The 17144-nt window shown below is 45.0% G+C and overlaps 1 protein-coding gene across 1 annotated transcript; it reads right to left on the minus strand.

The window, feature by feature from the left end:
- Positions 1 to 634: 634 nt before the first annotated feature.
- Positions 635 to 11169, minus strand: tmem170b (transmembrane protein 170B). The gene is made up of 3 exons (XM_035183655.2): positions 10774 to 11169; positions 5342 to 5512; positions 635 to 3885 (listed from the first exon to the last, which is right to left on the minus strand). Exons 1-3 carry the CDS (start codon positions 10937 to 10939, stop codon positions 3755 to 3757), a joined length of 468 nt encoding a protein of 155 aa, XP_035039546.1. The 5' UTR covers positions 10940 to 11169; the 3' UTR covers positions 635 to 3754.
- Positions 11170 to 17144: the final 5975 nt, after the last annotated feature.

Here is a 17144-nt window from a genome sequence, read left to right on the forward strand (position 1 = left end):
ATCAGCTCTTCTCTAAATAATCTGTAATAAACAACAGAAAATCTTCATCCTCTCTAACTTGAAGGTCGTCGATGCCACATGACTGATTCTCATCATCGGAGTGGATCCACTTTACGCTGCAGATTTTCCAAAAACTCTAATAAAAAAATCATCTGAAAGAATTTCAGTGAATGTGGACTCGGACGATTTGGCTCCGGCTCTTAACACCGACAACTTCTTCTGTCCTAACGAAGTGTTTCCACTTCTTCACCTCTAATGACTGGAAAGAGAAGGGAGGTGAGGATCAGGAAAAAGAAAACTGGAAGGGAAAGATGAAGCGGCAGCCAGAATCTGCAGGGCGAGTGATGGTGGACCACAAGGGCACAGAGGAGGCAGCAGATGGGTGGAGATGGGAATGATGCAGGGAAAAGCAAATCAAGGACGTTTTTAACCACATAGCCAAAAATAAAAAAATGGCAACGCAAAAATGCAATTCAAGGCAACTTACTGCAATAGACTGAACTCGCTCTCCTGTCTTGAATCAACTCATTATTCTAAAGCCATTATTTAAAAATCATTTTCACAAGTCGAGCAGTTTCAAGTTTTACTACAGTGACGATGCAGAAAGTGAGAAAACAGTCGGTGGAGAACCAGGAAGTGTTTATACTGCAAAAGATTTTTATTTCAACTTACTGTCGAGTATGTACAGGAGAAACAATTTGTACATAAATAGGCAATAGTTATAAATATCAGCGGCTCGGCTGGTACAAAATTAAAAAAAGAACATATTGTACACTATCTACAAGTGCCACTGTGGGATTTGTACATTGTCTCTGGATGGATTGTCCGTACTTGTCCATTCACACACTATCGGAGCTGCACTGCACATGTAATCCCAGCGGGTGCAGAGTCGGAGTCCAGGGGAACATGTGGCATTTAGACAACAGTGGTCTGAGGGGGCAGCTTCAGTGAGAAGCCAACAAAGGAGCCGGGATTATTGAGCTGGGCCTCTCGCTGCAGTGCGATGGCATTTCTAAAAGTCGAGAGGGTATTATTAGTTGCTGGGTGTCTCCTTAGATATTGCAGCACACACACACACACACAAAAAAACTATATTCCTCATGAGCGTTCATGGCACTGGGTGTGAAAATAAATATGTTGTCCAGTGGTTATCTTGTTCACATCAGCTGTTGGTGACACTTCGGTTGTGCACATCGAACACTGGGGCTATTTACAGCTCAGGGATGTGCAGCGAGCGCACTGACCTCACGACCTCAGAACAGTTCTGACAGCTTCAGCTGCAGAAAAGCGTTTTTTTCCTGACGCAGCAAATGAAAAGATTTCCTTATGTAAGACACAGCTCAGTGAGCTGCTGCGACGACTCCTCCGAGCAAAGTGTCACCTGCAATTAGGTCCTCGCCCTCTTTACACACGTTCAGGGCTTCGCTAACGAACGTGCACGACCCTGCGAAGCGATAGAAAATTAATTCTCACATGCACGACCACGCAGACTGTGTCACGTCTCCCGTGATGTGCACATCCACACGAAAACCTGCAGAAACTGCCCCACACACAGCTTCACAGAGACTCCATCGCTATGACAGCAGATGAGTCATCAGCAGCAGCTCACATTTGGTCCCTGAAAATTGAAAAACATTCACAGCGGGTGGTGGGGACAATGTGCGGAGCGTTCAGGGGGGAAAGAGCCGGCGTTTTCATTCTCCCTAACATGAATTTCACACGTTTTGTTCTTAGAAAACACTTCTGCAGCAGCAATCATCCCTCAGGCTCCTGCTGCCTCTTCATTCGTGTGCGACAGCGTCCTCTTGTGTGCCAAGTGGGTACTGAAGGTGAGCTGTGTCAGTTACATAACTCCTGTTACCTCCAGTGACTCGCAGCACACACAGGTTTACAACACGACCATCTTCACATCAACCGTGGGGTTTATACGTTTTAACCACAGGTCTCGAGGCTCTTTGATAAACGAGCCAATGTGCAAATGTTTCTAAAACTGAGAGAAACGAATTCAATCTGGGCTGTGATGTTAATCAAAAAGGGTAAAAGATGATAAATAAAAGGTAAAATGTGAGCGATACTTTGGCATAACTCCTCTCACCCGGGGGCTTATGTACAAAGGAATCTGTTTGAATACTGGGGAGGATTCACGGGGCCAAGTTTCTTCTTATTCTTCAGTAACGAGTACGTACAGCAGTTTCAAGCACATTCTTCATATTTGATCCTTTACAGAAGAAGAACCTCAAGAGTGTCTTCTGGGTATAATGATGTGAGAAGTGGGCGGGGTCACACCAGAGTCGTGTCATCGCACACACACACACGCGCGTGTGCTGCAAAAAACAAGGCAGATTAAATTCAGTGCAATGTGCAAAGTTAAACTTAAGGAACATGGGTTAAAAGCAACGACACAAAGAAAAGAGGAAGCCACTGAGCAGCCGAGTGTGTCCGACGTTCATGCTGTCGACAAACCGTTATATATATATATATCAAAACCACTTTCTTTAAAACCTGATCAAATTCTGATCAAACCAGACTGAACGACTTCCCCCCCCCCCACTGGAGGGTTCGTCCAGGCTTGTCTCTGTTTGCTTTAAAGAAACATTTCAACACCTCAGGAAAAACACACGGATTCATTTTCCTGTTGGGAGTTAAGACGAGAGGAACGATTCAATCTCGTGTCTGTGCAGGAGAAGTGAAGCTGGGAGGAGGCAGCTGTCTCCAAAGTGTGTGAAGATGGACGAGGCCAGTGTCTGTGGCCCGGCTGTAATAAACACAATCCAATTATCTCAATGTTCTGAGAAAAATCAAACATGATATTTAATTTAAACTGTGATTCTGTGTCTGTAAACCTCCACAGGATCATTGTGGCTGATAATCTGTTCAGGCCCGACCTCGGATCAATAACTCTCCCGTGATTATTGGGAAGGTCGATTCAGATCCAGAGTCTCGCTTCATATTTACTGCACAGACACGAGGGGGAGAAGTGAATAATTGTATTTCCCCAGAAACGTCTCCATCCCGAGTTGCGGTTGGCACACGACAAATCAATACTTCAAACAGGAGGAAGGGAACGTAGCAGTGATGCTGGTTTTTCTCCTCCACATCCGCTGATTCCACACGTCTTAGGCAAAGAGCGTCTCCAACATTTACAAAGTGCACAACTCTAAAGCTGCGTGTTGCTCGTGAGTGGGAAGGTGCAGCTTTGAAGTCGACTGAGGAAAAGGAGCGATCGACCTGGAGGCTTCAAGCTGATGAAGAGCGAGTTACGCTGATGAACACTGTCGGTGGTTGCGCTCCATAAACTCCTCTTCTTCTCACGCTGATCGTTTATTTCAGGTCGTCACTGTTGCTTCACTTTAAAAAAAAAAAAACTGGTTTTCTTCCCAGCAAGTGCAACAGAAAGCCTTCAAGAGTCAGGGGCCACGCAGGCATCGTCCCAGAGGAGGCCGTTGGCACGAAGAAGCGGCGGAACTCTGGAAAACACCCGGAACGTGACGTGGCTTTTGAGTCCAGAGGCTGAGGAATGGCGCCATCTCTCCACCTGATCTCCGCCCGCCACCGCTGCTCTTTTACAGGAAGTTCCCTCTGAATCGCTGCGGGATTGTTGCAGAGACAGAGCAGGGACCCAGGGGGCGCTCTGTCCTGCATCTAGCTCTAAAAGGTCCAGAGCATCTCTGCCACCGGTCAGGACGAGTGCCTCTAAGTCTCTGATTGGCTCGATTCATCAGCGTCCGTGCTTCAACCTGGTCGAGGGTTTCCTTCACAGAGTGGCCAGGATGCGTGAGAAGGATATGACGACAGAGAGGGAGGTCTGACCCACGCCGAGCACCAGAGCCTCCAGCGGGGCCATGTCCTTCCCCGCCACGCGGTAAACTCCGGCCACCGCCGCGCCTGAAGGGAGAAGAAACACACACCGGCAGCGTTAACACAATCTCAGGAGGTGCCTTGACAACAACATTAAGTTATTTGTTGTAGCAGTATCATCACACACAGCTCATGAACTTTGCATTTGATTGCCGTATCATAAATCTCACACACACACACAATACACACGTTTTTAGATTCAGTGCGACTTGTGGTTCTTGGGGATATAATTATCTCCAATATCCAGTGAGAATAAATGTCAAAAAAATCCTTAGAACTGCAGAATCTTCACGTTCTAATAAATAACAACTTTTTCAATCGTGGATTAAAACAAAACTATTGTTCATATTAGAAACTCTTGGGGCTTTCAAAGATTTAAATCTTGTTTCTTCTTCACTACGTGATCATTTCTTTGCTCCTGCTCTGCTGAGATCGTCTCTGATTTTAATCCAGTCTTGTGTAAACATCAGTGTGTGTGTGTGCTCACCGTCAATAGTCTCATCTCCCCGATCGCTTCACATTAATAATAAAGTGTCTTTCTATTTTAGAGGGGGCAGCTTGCAGCTCCTGCTCCAGGAGATTTGGGTTTGTTTACACTCTGCTCCGACAAGTCTAAATAATATCATAATAAACATCCTGACAAACTTGGGCTGTTGTCTCCCGTTCAGCTCTCTGACTGGTCGACTGATCCGACCACATCCACACTGTGATTGGTCAGACGAACACCAGTCATCAGCCTGATACTTTCACCGGTGGGAGAAACAGACGACGACATTTTCACAGATTCACAGTTTAGCATTTTTACCTCCAGGTTCTGTTGTCGTCTGCGTTTGTTTGTCCGTCTGTTATTTAGCAGGATTAACTTCTGCACAGATTAACATGAAACTTAATGGAATGATGCATTATGGGTCAGGGAAGAACGCATAAGGTGTTGGTGCAGATTCCTAAATACAAATCTGGATGTAGTGAATTTAAATGAGGTTTCATAATGTGACTGTTGGAGGTGGTGCAGGTGTGCGCTCTACTGACTGCTGTTCTCGTTTCTCTAGTAATCGGTTTTCTAAATTTGTTCGGTTCCCAAACTAATTACGAACCGAGCTCCATCAAACACAGTTGTTCCCTCTGAGAAAACATATCATGCATCCTACAGGGACAAGTTTGAGCCGCCTTCAGCATTTTGCATATCACAGCTCAGGGTTCAAAATATTGTGATATTTAATTTTGTCAGACGGAGACGAAGCTTCCTGTGAGACGTAAACAAAATCTCTCTCTCGCTCTCTCTCTCGCTCTCTCTCTTGCTCTCTCGTCATGTCTTTCTCTAGTTGACAGGAGTGAACACACAACTCCCAGCATCCTGTTCTCTCTCTCTCCCTCCCTCGCTGTCATCGCCCTTCCTCTTCTTCTGGGTGACGCTGAGGTCGGGCCTAAAAAAAGAACGAATAATAGAATATATAAAAAGAAGAAGTGGAGTTACTGCACTTACTGGTGATGACGCTTCCGGAGAGGGATGCCAGGAAACCCACGCTGACCAGCACCACGGTGATGAGGCGGCCCCTCTTGTGGCGCTGCAGCATGACCAACATGAGCAGCCCCACCGCCCCGTGGACAAAGAGCGAGGAGAAGAGACACCACAGGAACACCCAGTACCACATCTCTGACGGGGAGAGGAGAGCGAACACAGGAGGTTGGATCAGATACAGCTGGAGAAACACTAAACACAACTGTCTGACTGTACAGAGGTGAAGTTTGAGATTTTATTCAGGAACGCTTCAGTAGTGTTGAAATGAACAAAGGAGAAAAACTATATTTTACAATTTATAGCTATATGCTAGGATTTCTCAGTCAGGAGTTCAGTAAATCATTCAAACTTATATACCAGTAAACTACACATGTGAACATATATAAAATCTCATTTGACACAGACGTTGGATTAGCAATCTCATCTCAGTGAAGAATATGACAACATGACTCCCTGGATAAGTAAAGATTAAATGTCCCTGTAACGCAAAGTCTGAGATGAGAGAATATTATCATGTAACGTCGTCCGCTGGCAGATTTCCTGATGCATTTGACAGATTTACACTTTACAGATCCGGGTGCAGAGCTGCTGTTAGAGCGGTGCACGAGTCGCTGTAAAGCCAAGCAGGGGTTTCAATCTGCAGCCGCCACAATGTAAGTCAGGGCTCATCAGGGAGGCAGCCGACCACGGTGATGGAGCCGAGGTGAGAGACGTATGAAAACGGCTGCAAGTGAGATTTCAGCCGAGCTGCTGTGAGATGCCTGCATCCTGCAGGGTCAAGATTGAACCGATTTAATAAATGATGCCATTAGAAAGTAATTAAAGTAAAAAGCTTTGCAGAAGCTCTGAGGTCAAACCCATTCAATATGTCTCCCTCCTCACCCTCCTCTGTCTCATGGGTGGTTTTTTTGCATAAAGAGCTCTGGCGTCACCGCACTTCGCCAGCGAGGGGCCTCGCTCTGAACCGCTGGCACCGCGCGAGCGAGGAGCAGCCAGCTGGCCGTGAGATTATTCAAGAAGAAAAGAGATCGGCCGAGGACGAGGACCAATCCAAAGCACGGGGATGTTGTGTAAAGGCCTGTTTGGACAAAGCGACATAAACCGGAAACAGGACGGTGTTGTGTGGTGTAAACATCCCAAAGACTCAATTCTATGACAGTATTTCTCATGGAGTCCAGAGGGATTTTAGCATATCCATTTAACCTGGTTGTTCCACAGTCCACTGAGCGCCTACATCCACTTATTGATCAGCCAGTGGAGCCGGGGAGAGATGTGACAGCGCGGTGACACAACGGCTTTCTGTTCTGCACGACTGGGCACAATTAGGTCACGCATCACAGGCCATCCGCCGCCGTCTCTCCACGACCATCACCGGCCGTCCACCGAGCAAGAGGAGGGAGACGTCCGCGACGGGACACGAGAGTGGTCGAGGACAGTGGTGCTCTCAGTTCTGTTAACTATGCTTCCCCCTGTCCTCGGACCCCCGACCCCGACACTGAAAGAGGTCCACCTTCACAGAGGATGCTCAGATCCTCTTAACGCGTCTTGGAGGAGACGAGAGGAGAGGCAGTAAATCAGGAAGCTCACAGAAGAGGGCAAACCTCCACCAAGGATAATGCCTCATCTCGCCAGGGTTGAGACATTGACATATAAAAATTCTGGCAACGGTTCCTTAGATCGACAAAGATGTGAGGCTGGATATTTTACAGTTTAACCATAAACTTAATATATACATAATAAATAACTATAATTAAATAGAAAACACCTCACACGTGTCAGGATTAGAAGCTTTTCCTTTCCTAGACTTTGACAAAACTAATTCAAAAACGTAGAAACTGCGACAGCTTCGTTTCACTATATTCAGATTTTATAGATTTAAATATAAATCGAGAAATTAACGGATTAGGAATCAATTATTAAAATCATTGTTAATTCGGGACCCAAGTAATTAAACCGGTAATCGGATCATTTATATGCACATTTATTACATTTTCCTGATCATGTTTTTCCACTTTCTGACTGTCGGAGTTTTACATATCACAAAGGAGAATGTCTACATCATTGCACTGGCACGTTTACATAAGTAATGACTCTCTCTGACACGAACAGCTGCAGGGAACTTAATGCCAGTAAAATCTGTCTTTGGTGGCTAAATGGGGAACAGTCACCGGCCAAGCTGCATGTCCAGGAACATTCAGACCAACATTTACATTTGCAGGAATCTCTGTTGCACTTCTTGATGAATTACAAGCCTGATGAAATGTGATCAAGTACAGGGGAGAAGATTGGTGGGGCGAAATGCTGGGAGAGGAAATCCACGGCTGGTTATTCACCCTGCCTGATAGAAATGGGTCTCGGCAGGTCATTTATTTCGGTTTAGCAGGTGAACATTAAATCACAGGGCAGAGGCAGTGCTGGTGGCCTCAGCTCAGAGAGAGCGAGCACCTATGGGATGAGGGATGTGCTGCGTCACGTTCAGAGACGCGAGCGAAACACACAGTCCGAGCACGGCATTAACTTCTGCTAATCCGCAACCAGGAGGCCGAGGTCTCTCCGTCAGCACGGCAGCTTTAGAGCTCGCCTGTCAACGGGGACACATTTTAAAAAGCAGGTCGCTCAATAAGAGGTCAGGTGAGAGATTTTGCATGAGCACGCATGTAAGGCCAAATGCAGAACACACACAAGCCACCAGTGGGGGGAAAGCTGCAGATTCACAGAGTGGGAGCCCTGCAGGGGATCGGAGCTCGGCCGTCAGGAGGAAGAATGATGGATCTGACCCGACGTGGAGAGAGAGGGAGAGAGGGAGCTGGGATATGAACCGGTCGGTGGGGATGAAGCTGAACACAGCATCCTGTCCATGTTTTTAACCAAGTAACCGAATTTAATGTGCAATTTGGTGGAGCTTGATTAAATCGAAGGGAACACTTGGGCCCCAGTTGTTTGTTGGTTTATAAGTAAGACTGCACAAAAACTACTGGATGGATCAACACAAAACTTATATTCACAAATCACAATTTGTCTCATAGGGCTTTAACAGGGTGTGACATCCTCTGCCCTTAACCCTCAACAAGAGTAAGGGAAAACTTGATGAGGGAGGAACCCAAGAAGATCCAATCGGGGTGGATCCAGGAAATGTTTTAACTTCCTTTAACATTTTCACCATTTTCTCAGGGATTTTGATGACTGACGTTTCAAATAAAAATCCAGATCTAGTGAATTTAAAGTTGGACAGTTGGACCTTGGCAGAGTTTTGCGTCAGTGGTTTAAGCACAAACCCAGTTTCCTGTCAATGTGCCCTGGGTGGAGCTACAAATGTAAACATGGATACTGGGAACATAGAAGCAAACACATTTCTGCAGGTTATATAACCATGATGAATAGACTAAGTTGACACAACATTCTGAAAATAGAGTAAAAGCCTTTTTACCGCAGTGAAATACAAGTATGACCTCTTTTACAAACCACAAAATAAATGACCTGCATGTTCCGCTGACCTCAAACTGCTGCGAGCACACAAATCATAAACAGGAAATTCAGCAGTTTGAGGAACTCCTCTGGGCCTCAAAGAAAGGTTAAAGGTCTTTATGCCTCTTAAAACTTCACATCTGCGTATGGAGCCTGTCCCTCTTGTTCAGGACTCACTCTCCCCCCTGACCTTATCTCATGTCCCAGGAGGTCGTTTTTCACCTGGCTGGTGAACTGTAGGGTCGCGGGGGATCGGCTGGCAGCTCCGTGAACCCCGCTCACCAAAAGCAACATGGGTGTCAGCATCTCACAGGTTCGCACCCGCTGCTGCTGCAGCTGCGGCAGATCTGCTTCCGCAAAACTCTACATGCGCTGCAGCTTCCTGCTGAGTCAGCATCACTCACTGCCTCTTTTTTATGTTATTTAGCTTGATGTGCGTTTCTCCACTCAGGGAAACAGCTGCACTTCATAACGTGGGTCTGTGCCAACTCGTATATGACCACACGTCCGCCTTTTGCTCCACTCTGGCACTGCAGGGAGGGACTCAAGAATTTCTGTAATCTTGTATTTATACAACAGGCACCAATCCTGTGGTTTCTATAGACAAATCTAACTTCACCATATTTGAGCAGCAGCTTTCTTGTGTCAATTTCTCTCTGAGGAAGTTTGGCCCGTCTGCAGACGAGATAAGAAACCAAATGGTCTCTAAATGGTTGTTTTGAAATGGTCAAGTTCCTCTTCCTCAAAGCTTCTTAACACCTGAGGCACTTGTAATACTATAATTCATCAAGGTTCAGCCCGAACTGGAAAGAAACATTGACAGGATTCTCCGTTCAGCTTTATCCCCAACAACTAACCAGCAATATAGAATAGAACAGAATAGAAAGGACAGAATCGAATAGAGATCAGGAGGACAGACAATCATATGACAGACAGTCATAAAAATAAAACAGTGAAAATGTTAATGTAAAATTGCCTATCTCCTAATAATATCTATTCCATTCCACCTCCTTCCACAAAATTCCGTGGTAATCCGACCCGTAGTTTTTGTGTAATCTCGCTTACAAAAATACAAACCAACACAAAAACGAACATAACCTCCTTGGTGGAGGAAGTAATCTGTGGAGAAACTGAGACCTGACCGGCCACAGATGGAAATGAAGTGGACCCACAGATCCCAGCAACCTCCAAGTCTCTAGAGTAGTTATAATATTTACTAGATTTAAAGAAAGTGGTAAATAAAATTCCCTTAATCTGCACCAGAATTTAAAGGGTTTTCTTCCTTCCACCAAGTTTCTTAGAAAACCGTCCAGTAGCTTTTTGCGTAATCTTGTTCACAATCAAACAAACCACCGAACACACACTACCACGCCGCCCTATTCTCTTTTTGGGATTGTTGACAGCAACTTCTGGGAGGAGGCACTCACATTTAAAATGTCACACTTCAGCCATCAGTCCAATAATTGAGAACCCAGTCTCCTTTCAGAAAACCCCCCATTAAAGATGCTGTCGGTGGATTTGAGCTCCACACAGAGCTGCTGCCCTGAGCCCAGGATGCTGCCTCTCATCGCCCCTTGATTCCTGGACAGCAGGACAAAGGGAGGAGGAGGGAACCTAGCGACACTTCATTTACTAACCTGGATGATTCCATATTTCTGTTTTCCATGTCATGCACCGACTCTACACGCGCGGACAGTGGACAGACATTTTTTTATTCTCTATAAAGAGGAGGTGGCACAGATGCTCCTTTTATTAGGAACACCTCAGCCCCTTTGCACACTGAGCACGCGAAGGGGAAACACAATTACAATGTACGTTTGTTTAGATTTACGCACATTACGCACATGTAGTAGTAATGTGCAGCTGATGATGCTGATGATACTGATGATGAAGATGAGGGTGAGGATGACACCACCTTCCATTACGCATACCTGCGAAGTGCTGCAGAGTCGCGCCTTGCACCCAGAGGCTCAGCACTTGCTGCACCGACAGATTAACTGAATAATCCCGGCTCGTGCTCATGTTTCTGCCGCCGCCGCCGCCCGGGCTCGCTCGCCTCTCTATCGAGTCGCTGTACCGGGCTTTAGACGAAGGCATGGAGGAGACCGGGGTGGCATCGGGGGTGGGTGGGGGGGGTGGTGGGTGTGTGAGGCGGCTCTCCCCGGCGCGGCTCGCCTCTACCGGTGCCTCTGCTTCGGCTTGACGTCCGTCTCCGCTGCGGGAAGGGAAGGGCCGCCGGCGGGTCGCTTCATCCTCGGCTGCGCGGAGGCCATGATGTGGAGATGAAGTCCTACATCGGCCACGTTAAAGGGCCAGAGCCTGGTTCACTGAAAGGGGGCTCACGCTCTACGTCCGCTTCATGAATGGGGAAGAGGAAAAGAGGGCGGTGGCGTTTACGCAGGAACTGTGCGTAAATCTTCTGGGTAGCGCGTAATCACGTCACAAAGCAGGATTGGCTGGAGATCACATGTTGCACCGGTCAGCTGGGCCACATGGGAAATGTTGAGGTTTTATACCAGGAGCTCAGAATTATCATATTTTGAGGGGAAATTATCAACCAGAGAAGAGATGCGTTAAACAGACGTGATCCAAATTTTAATACTGTCACAAAATGATCAAATTATCGTACATCATGCGTTATTGTTCGTACATCTCACAGAGGGCAAAATGATCGTACAATTATGATAATTATCGTACATCTGGTACCGATAATTATCTTTATGAACACACAACAGTTTAGCTAGTTACAATTTGCAATATGTAAGTATGTTGTTTCATCCCTTGACTGGCAGTCACACATTACGGTTGCTAGGCAACAAACAAGAGCAATTTTAGCCCTTAGCCACTATTAGCACAGGTGGCACAAGCTTTTCCAACAGGCACCGAATGTTTCTCAGGCAATCAGAAGAGAGGAATACAAGTACACACAACATTAATAAACATAAAAATGTCATGATTTGTGTTGTAATGTTTATTTTATGTATATTATTTTTAGGCCTGAATAAAGCTACATATGACGACGCCAACATGGGGGGGTTGCCTATGACGACGGATGGATGTAGGAACTCTCCGGGGGTGCTGATTGGCTCCTGCTACGTCACCGTGAAAAACACCTGATGTAATAATGTTTGAATCGTAGTCTAATACCCTAAATATTGAAAATGGAGCTGGATTAAAATGCAGCAGACTTCATTTCACCAAAGACCATTTTAGCCAAAGTGTGACATCTTCTCCTCGCACAGTTCAGCGTCAGGAAGAAAGAAAAAAAACGAGTAATAAAAGTTAAATGCTTGGCGGCCAGGAGGAGCCTGAGTGTTACGCAGACAGTTAATGTTCTGGCACATTTCTCTGAGGAGCGCGGTATTTTAAGAAGTGGCCCAGTTCAGACGTACGAGGGCGAGAAAAACGTCTGACATTTGACATCTTTTGAGTCTAAAGACTTTTCCCTCAGGGGGACAGGGTGGGATTTAAGAAGCTGCTGAATAATGAGGAAATACACATCTTATATCAGTGTATCAGGTACCAGTGAGGTTTTGCTCTTAAGTTACAGATTATTTACGCCTCACAGTTATGCTGAATACTATATAACATTTTGACTACATGCCAGAGAGCCATTATCCTCCATTTGAAATATAATGTATATGTAATTATTCTTTATCTAGGTAGTGTTGCCCTATCTTCGCACGGCGAGCACAGATTCTCACTGTTGCATGTCAGCCACTTCATTTTTTTATGGGATATGAAATCTGAAAAATACACAATACATCAATTCAGAAATCCAGTGAAAAGCTACGACGCACTGAGACACATCCCCCACTGAGCTCCCCGAGGACATCAGGTTGAAACTGTTGGAACACTTACTTTCCCTTTTCCCCCTGTAGCCATCTTGTTCTGGAGATATCTTTAACTCTTTGTCTCTCTGCCCTGAAGGCCTGAACACGACTGAAGAGGTTCAGACACGATATTGAAGAAAGGGAAAAAAACAAGGTCTAGGTTCTTCTCTATTTTTGAGACGCACCATGTTGTTTTTCAACCATGTCTGTTATGGATTCGATAAGAAATATTAAAGCAATCAAACCAAATCGTTGAATTGGAGAAAGAAATGAGTGAAGCAGAAATCATATCAAGCTTCATCAACATGTATCAACCTTAACAAAAGACTTGTTAAGGTTAAGGTGTCCGACAACAGAGATTCGATAAATACATAGAATTGGATTTAAATCATTAGATAAAGAAAAATCTAAAGAAATCATGTTGTAATTAGGGTAATCAATTGGGAAGCCTTTTCAACACATTATATATTTAACCCTTAGTCCTGGGTTGTATTGGCTTTTGATTTAGCTTTCATATAACCCATATTTAACATGCATATTTCTTTATTTTTCAGCCCAGCGTTGCCTGTATGTCACAAATCACAAGTTTACCTCTGGTTTATAGACAAAGTTAAAAGTTAATGTCGTCCTAGAAATACTGTGATAATTATATTTGACTCTGACTCTTTGTTTTTAATGTTTTACGTTTGATCGTTGCATTTATACCAAAGGGGATTGTTTCCATTGTGACTGACTGAAGAGGCAGTTGTTTGGTTGTGGGGTTGGTCAGCCGGCTGAAGGGAGGGAGGTGGAGCCGCGTGGGCGGAGGAGATGAAGAAGCCGAACACATCAATGGTTCGCAGCAGTGAGATGAAAGAGTCCTTTGACTCTCCCACAGTTTGCTGCATCTTTGACTCGATCTGAACCGTCTCTCCGCTCACGGATCCGAGAACAAAAGATGTATTTACTCTATAACTCGTCTCCTCTTGGTTTGATAAGTACAGATCCAAGCGGTGAGAGATTCATCTGCTTCTCCCTTTATCCCAGAGAGAATACAACTTTGTTTATTAAAGGAGGAGTTGGTTTTTTTTTTCCTCCACCACATGGAAAACAAACACGTTATTAACATATCAAATGCAACCGAGCTCGAGTAGATTTAATGAACCAGGGGCTGAATGCTAAAATAAAGGTCAGGCAGGATTTAGGTCAGAAACATAATTAATTGGGGCTGTTTAATAAGGCGTCAGACAGATTCAAATGTCATGTTAAACGTCTCCTTGCTTTGAAATATCATCCCAGCTGGAAAATGACTTGCTTTGCTCCAAGCGGTGATTCCTGCAGTCGGCCAGTAGGTGGATTCCTTCTTCCATTTTTCCCCCCATGCCTGTAGCTTTCCTTTTAAGAGCTGCTGGGGTTTTCTACTTTTCCAACAACAACATGATTCATGTTCAGGAATCTGCAAAAACAAAATAGCACACAGGTTAGTGGGTGAGACGATTGTTCAAATGACCGTATCTGACCTTTACCTGCCCTTAGAGACATGGTTCTGTTATTTAACTCTTGACTCACTGCTGCTCTCATTGTCTCCCTGTGTGTGTCACCATGCAGAGTATCCCCCTGCTGTAGAGCTGTCACTCTCTGCTTCGGGAAGATGAGGTGTAACCATCAAAGGGAACGTGAATCCCCCCTTTTTTAAACTCACGAGGGGCCTGAACAAATGATTTCTGTCTCAAATGGGGGATTTTCAGGAGCAACGTGAGACGTCACTGAATCCCGGACGGAGTCACGCAGGCATTGTGCTCCCCCCCCCACACACAGACACACACACACACACACACACACACACACACACACACACACACACACACACACACACACACACACACACAGACTCAGCCCGAGGTTCTGTATGAACCTGCAGCATTTTGGACCTATTATCCAGAGTTTGATCTCATGTACATTGAGCCTATTGTGTTCATTTCTTGCTTTGGCAGTAACTGAAACTGAAATGTGAGACGTCTCCCCCTTGAACTCATTCATGTGCGGGTGCTGTGGTCTTTTTTTGTGGTCTGGCCCCCCCCTCAGGCAGATGGTCCTCACTCAGGTGAGTCATCAGCAGAGCCCCCTCATCTGGCGAACATCTCTGTCACCGCGGCGACATTAAACTGGAGCCAACCGGCTGTGTGATGACTCAAGGTGCTGCCGCCGCTGCCGTACCATTAGACATGCAGTCGTCTTCCAGCTGTTTGTTTCCTGCTGTCAGTTTCTGTTTGAGTCTTTTTTTAGTTCAATTCAATGTATTCGATTCCACTTTCACTCAATTCTTAATAAGTCCTTCAGGAGGGAAATTGAGGCAATAAAATTCTCAAACACAAAAACACTCAAACTATTCACACACTCAAAGAGGTCATACCTCTGCCAAGGCCGAGCAGTTCCCTAATGAAACCACATTTAAAAATCAAAAGATCCTGATTTTAATTTGGATCTGAACCAACTTGCACAAACTCACTTCCTCTAGACATATCTGACTTGTTCCATCGAGATCCATAAATTATTCTCTGAGAAATCTACTTTCTTTAAAACTTTAAAGAAAATGAAAAGAAATCCTGGATCTGACCCCTGACCCCTGTGTCATCCAGTAGTTTTTTTAAGTAATCTTGCTGACAAACAAATAAACCAAACACTAAACTAAAACTAACTAAAATGTTGTGTATTTGTCAGAATATGAAATAAAGAGAACATTAAGATCTTAGAGTCACTTCTTCACTTTTAGATTTTTTAAATGTTGGATAATGTGGGCCGACACAACACGTGATCCCAGTTTACTTTTAACATGCAATGACTTGACGGACAGAAGAACCCGGTCGAACTCGGTCCTTTTGTGCTGCGTCGGTAAACAAATGTGAAAGTCAGGCAGAGTTCACCAGGGCAGGTTCTCTGCTTCCCTTTGTAGTGAGAACAAGCAGCTCCCACAGGATCGCTAAGCGGAGTTATCGTAGCTCACCTTTGATAACTCTCTGAAGGCAGGTGTGCACGGTCACAGTTTGAACAGCGACGGCGTTTGAAGTGGAACGAGGGGAACAAATGAAGGTTTTGATCTTTCTTTGGCTCTACATGAAAATAGCTGCACCTGAGAGACCTCGCGTTTGACCACAACCACAACGCCGACACCTGCATGTGACAACATCTGGCCCCGGGACGCTTGACTTCTTTCGTCCTACCATTTATCTTCCGAAAGAAAAACTCCCCAGCTCTTCTGGTGTTTATCTTGTTCTTATCCTTTAAAGAAAATCCCCTGTTCTATTTCTTCTTTTATTTAAGTAAAAGACGACAAAATGACACAAATGATTAACGGATACTTGTTAAAAGAAGCAATTTGTTTCAGTGGGAGCGAGTGGTAGAAGTCAGGGTTTATGTGATTAGAGGGATCTCGTCTCTTTGAAGGGGTTACATCAAAAACAGTGTTGAGTGACCGACGCTGCCGCTGTGGGAAACCCGCACTGGGATCCATATTGCTCGAGGCGATGCAATTCTGATGAAAGACAACGAACCCTCTGCCACTGGCGAGAAAGGTTTAGCTGAGGCTCCGAGCTCGAGCAGCGGGTGAGTCAGCGCAGCGAGGACGAGCCGCTTCACGTTCCTGCACGTGGGAGGACCTGATCTGTCCATGAGGAAACCTTCCCTCAGGGCACGGATTTCAGTTTCAGTGTCAAAAACAGGGAGTTAATAAAGACTTCATTCATAACATTTTATGGGTTTTTATTGTGGGAAAAACAGCATCAACTTGTTATGGTGGCAAAAAACCCTAAAGAAGCTAAAATAGGCTTTTTACAGGAGGACAACAGCTGAATATTTAAAAGCAGAACAGGTAAATGAAGTGTATAAATCCCACAGCCATACTACAGGAACTGTGAAGTGAGAGTCTGACCACTTCCTATTAATGCCATTATACCACAATTGGTGTCAATTCTCCTAGAGGGCTGTAGCGAGGTGATCCTGAATTGGAGTTAATGGAGCTCAACGGCTAAAATAATAATTTACAACTTCTTCTCAACGAAAAGGCAGATATATCATGATATCAGAACGTAAATGGAAAAAAATACCAATGTCCTTTCTGACAGATTTTGTCCATATCACGCAAGCGGAAGCATAAATGTTAAATTTTGGGGCTACAGCTCCACGGGCCCCCTCCGTTCATGCTGGACTACCTCAAGAGCGCCCCCTACACAACCCAGAAGTTGTGAGTGGAAGTTCCCCCCTGTATTAGAAATTGTTTGACTCAGTGGGAAACCTGTAAACAATTCATAGTGATCAATGTAAAAGTTGATATTTCAGCTTGGACCAATCATCTTTGAATCAAACCAACGACGCCGCTAATGTAACTAACAACAGCTAAAGCAAACTAGAAAGAAACTGAAAACTGACCATTTTAAACGAGATAACTTGTGAACATGTAAAGTAAAACCACAGATGTCTCAATACATGTTTCA

The sequence above is a fragment of the Hippoglossus stenolepis genome, chromosome 17 (genome assembly GCF_022539355.2).
Source record: "Hippoglossus stenolepis isolate QCI-W04-F060 chromosome 17, HSTE1.2, whole genome shotgun sequence".
Taxonomy (NCBI): domain Eukaryota; kingdom Metazoa; phylum Chordata; class Actinopteri; order Pleuronectiformes; family Pleuronectidae; genus Hippoglossus; species Hippoglossus stenolepis.

Bases quoted from the DNA above. Each gene is read 5' to 3' on its own strand.
- tmem170b (XM_035183655.2), bottom strand. From the start codon at position 10,939: ATGCCTTCGTCTAAAGCCCGGTACAGCGACTCGATAGAGAGGCGAGCG. The intron at 5,513-10,773 runs GTATGCGTAATG...TCTCCCCGTCAG, and splicing joins GACTCTGCAGCACTTCGCAG to AGATGTGGTACTGGGTGTTC. The intron at 3,886-5,341 runs GTAAGTGCAGTA...TTCTCCCTTCAG, and splicing joins CTCCGGAAGCGTCATCACCA to GCGCGGCGGTGGCCGGAGTT.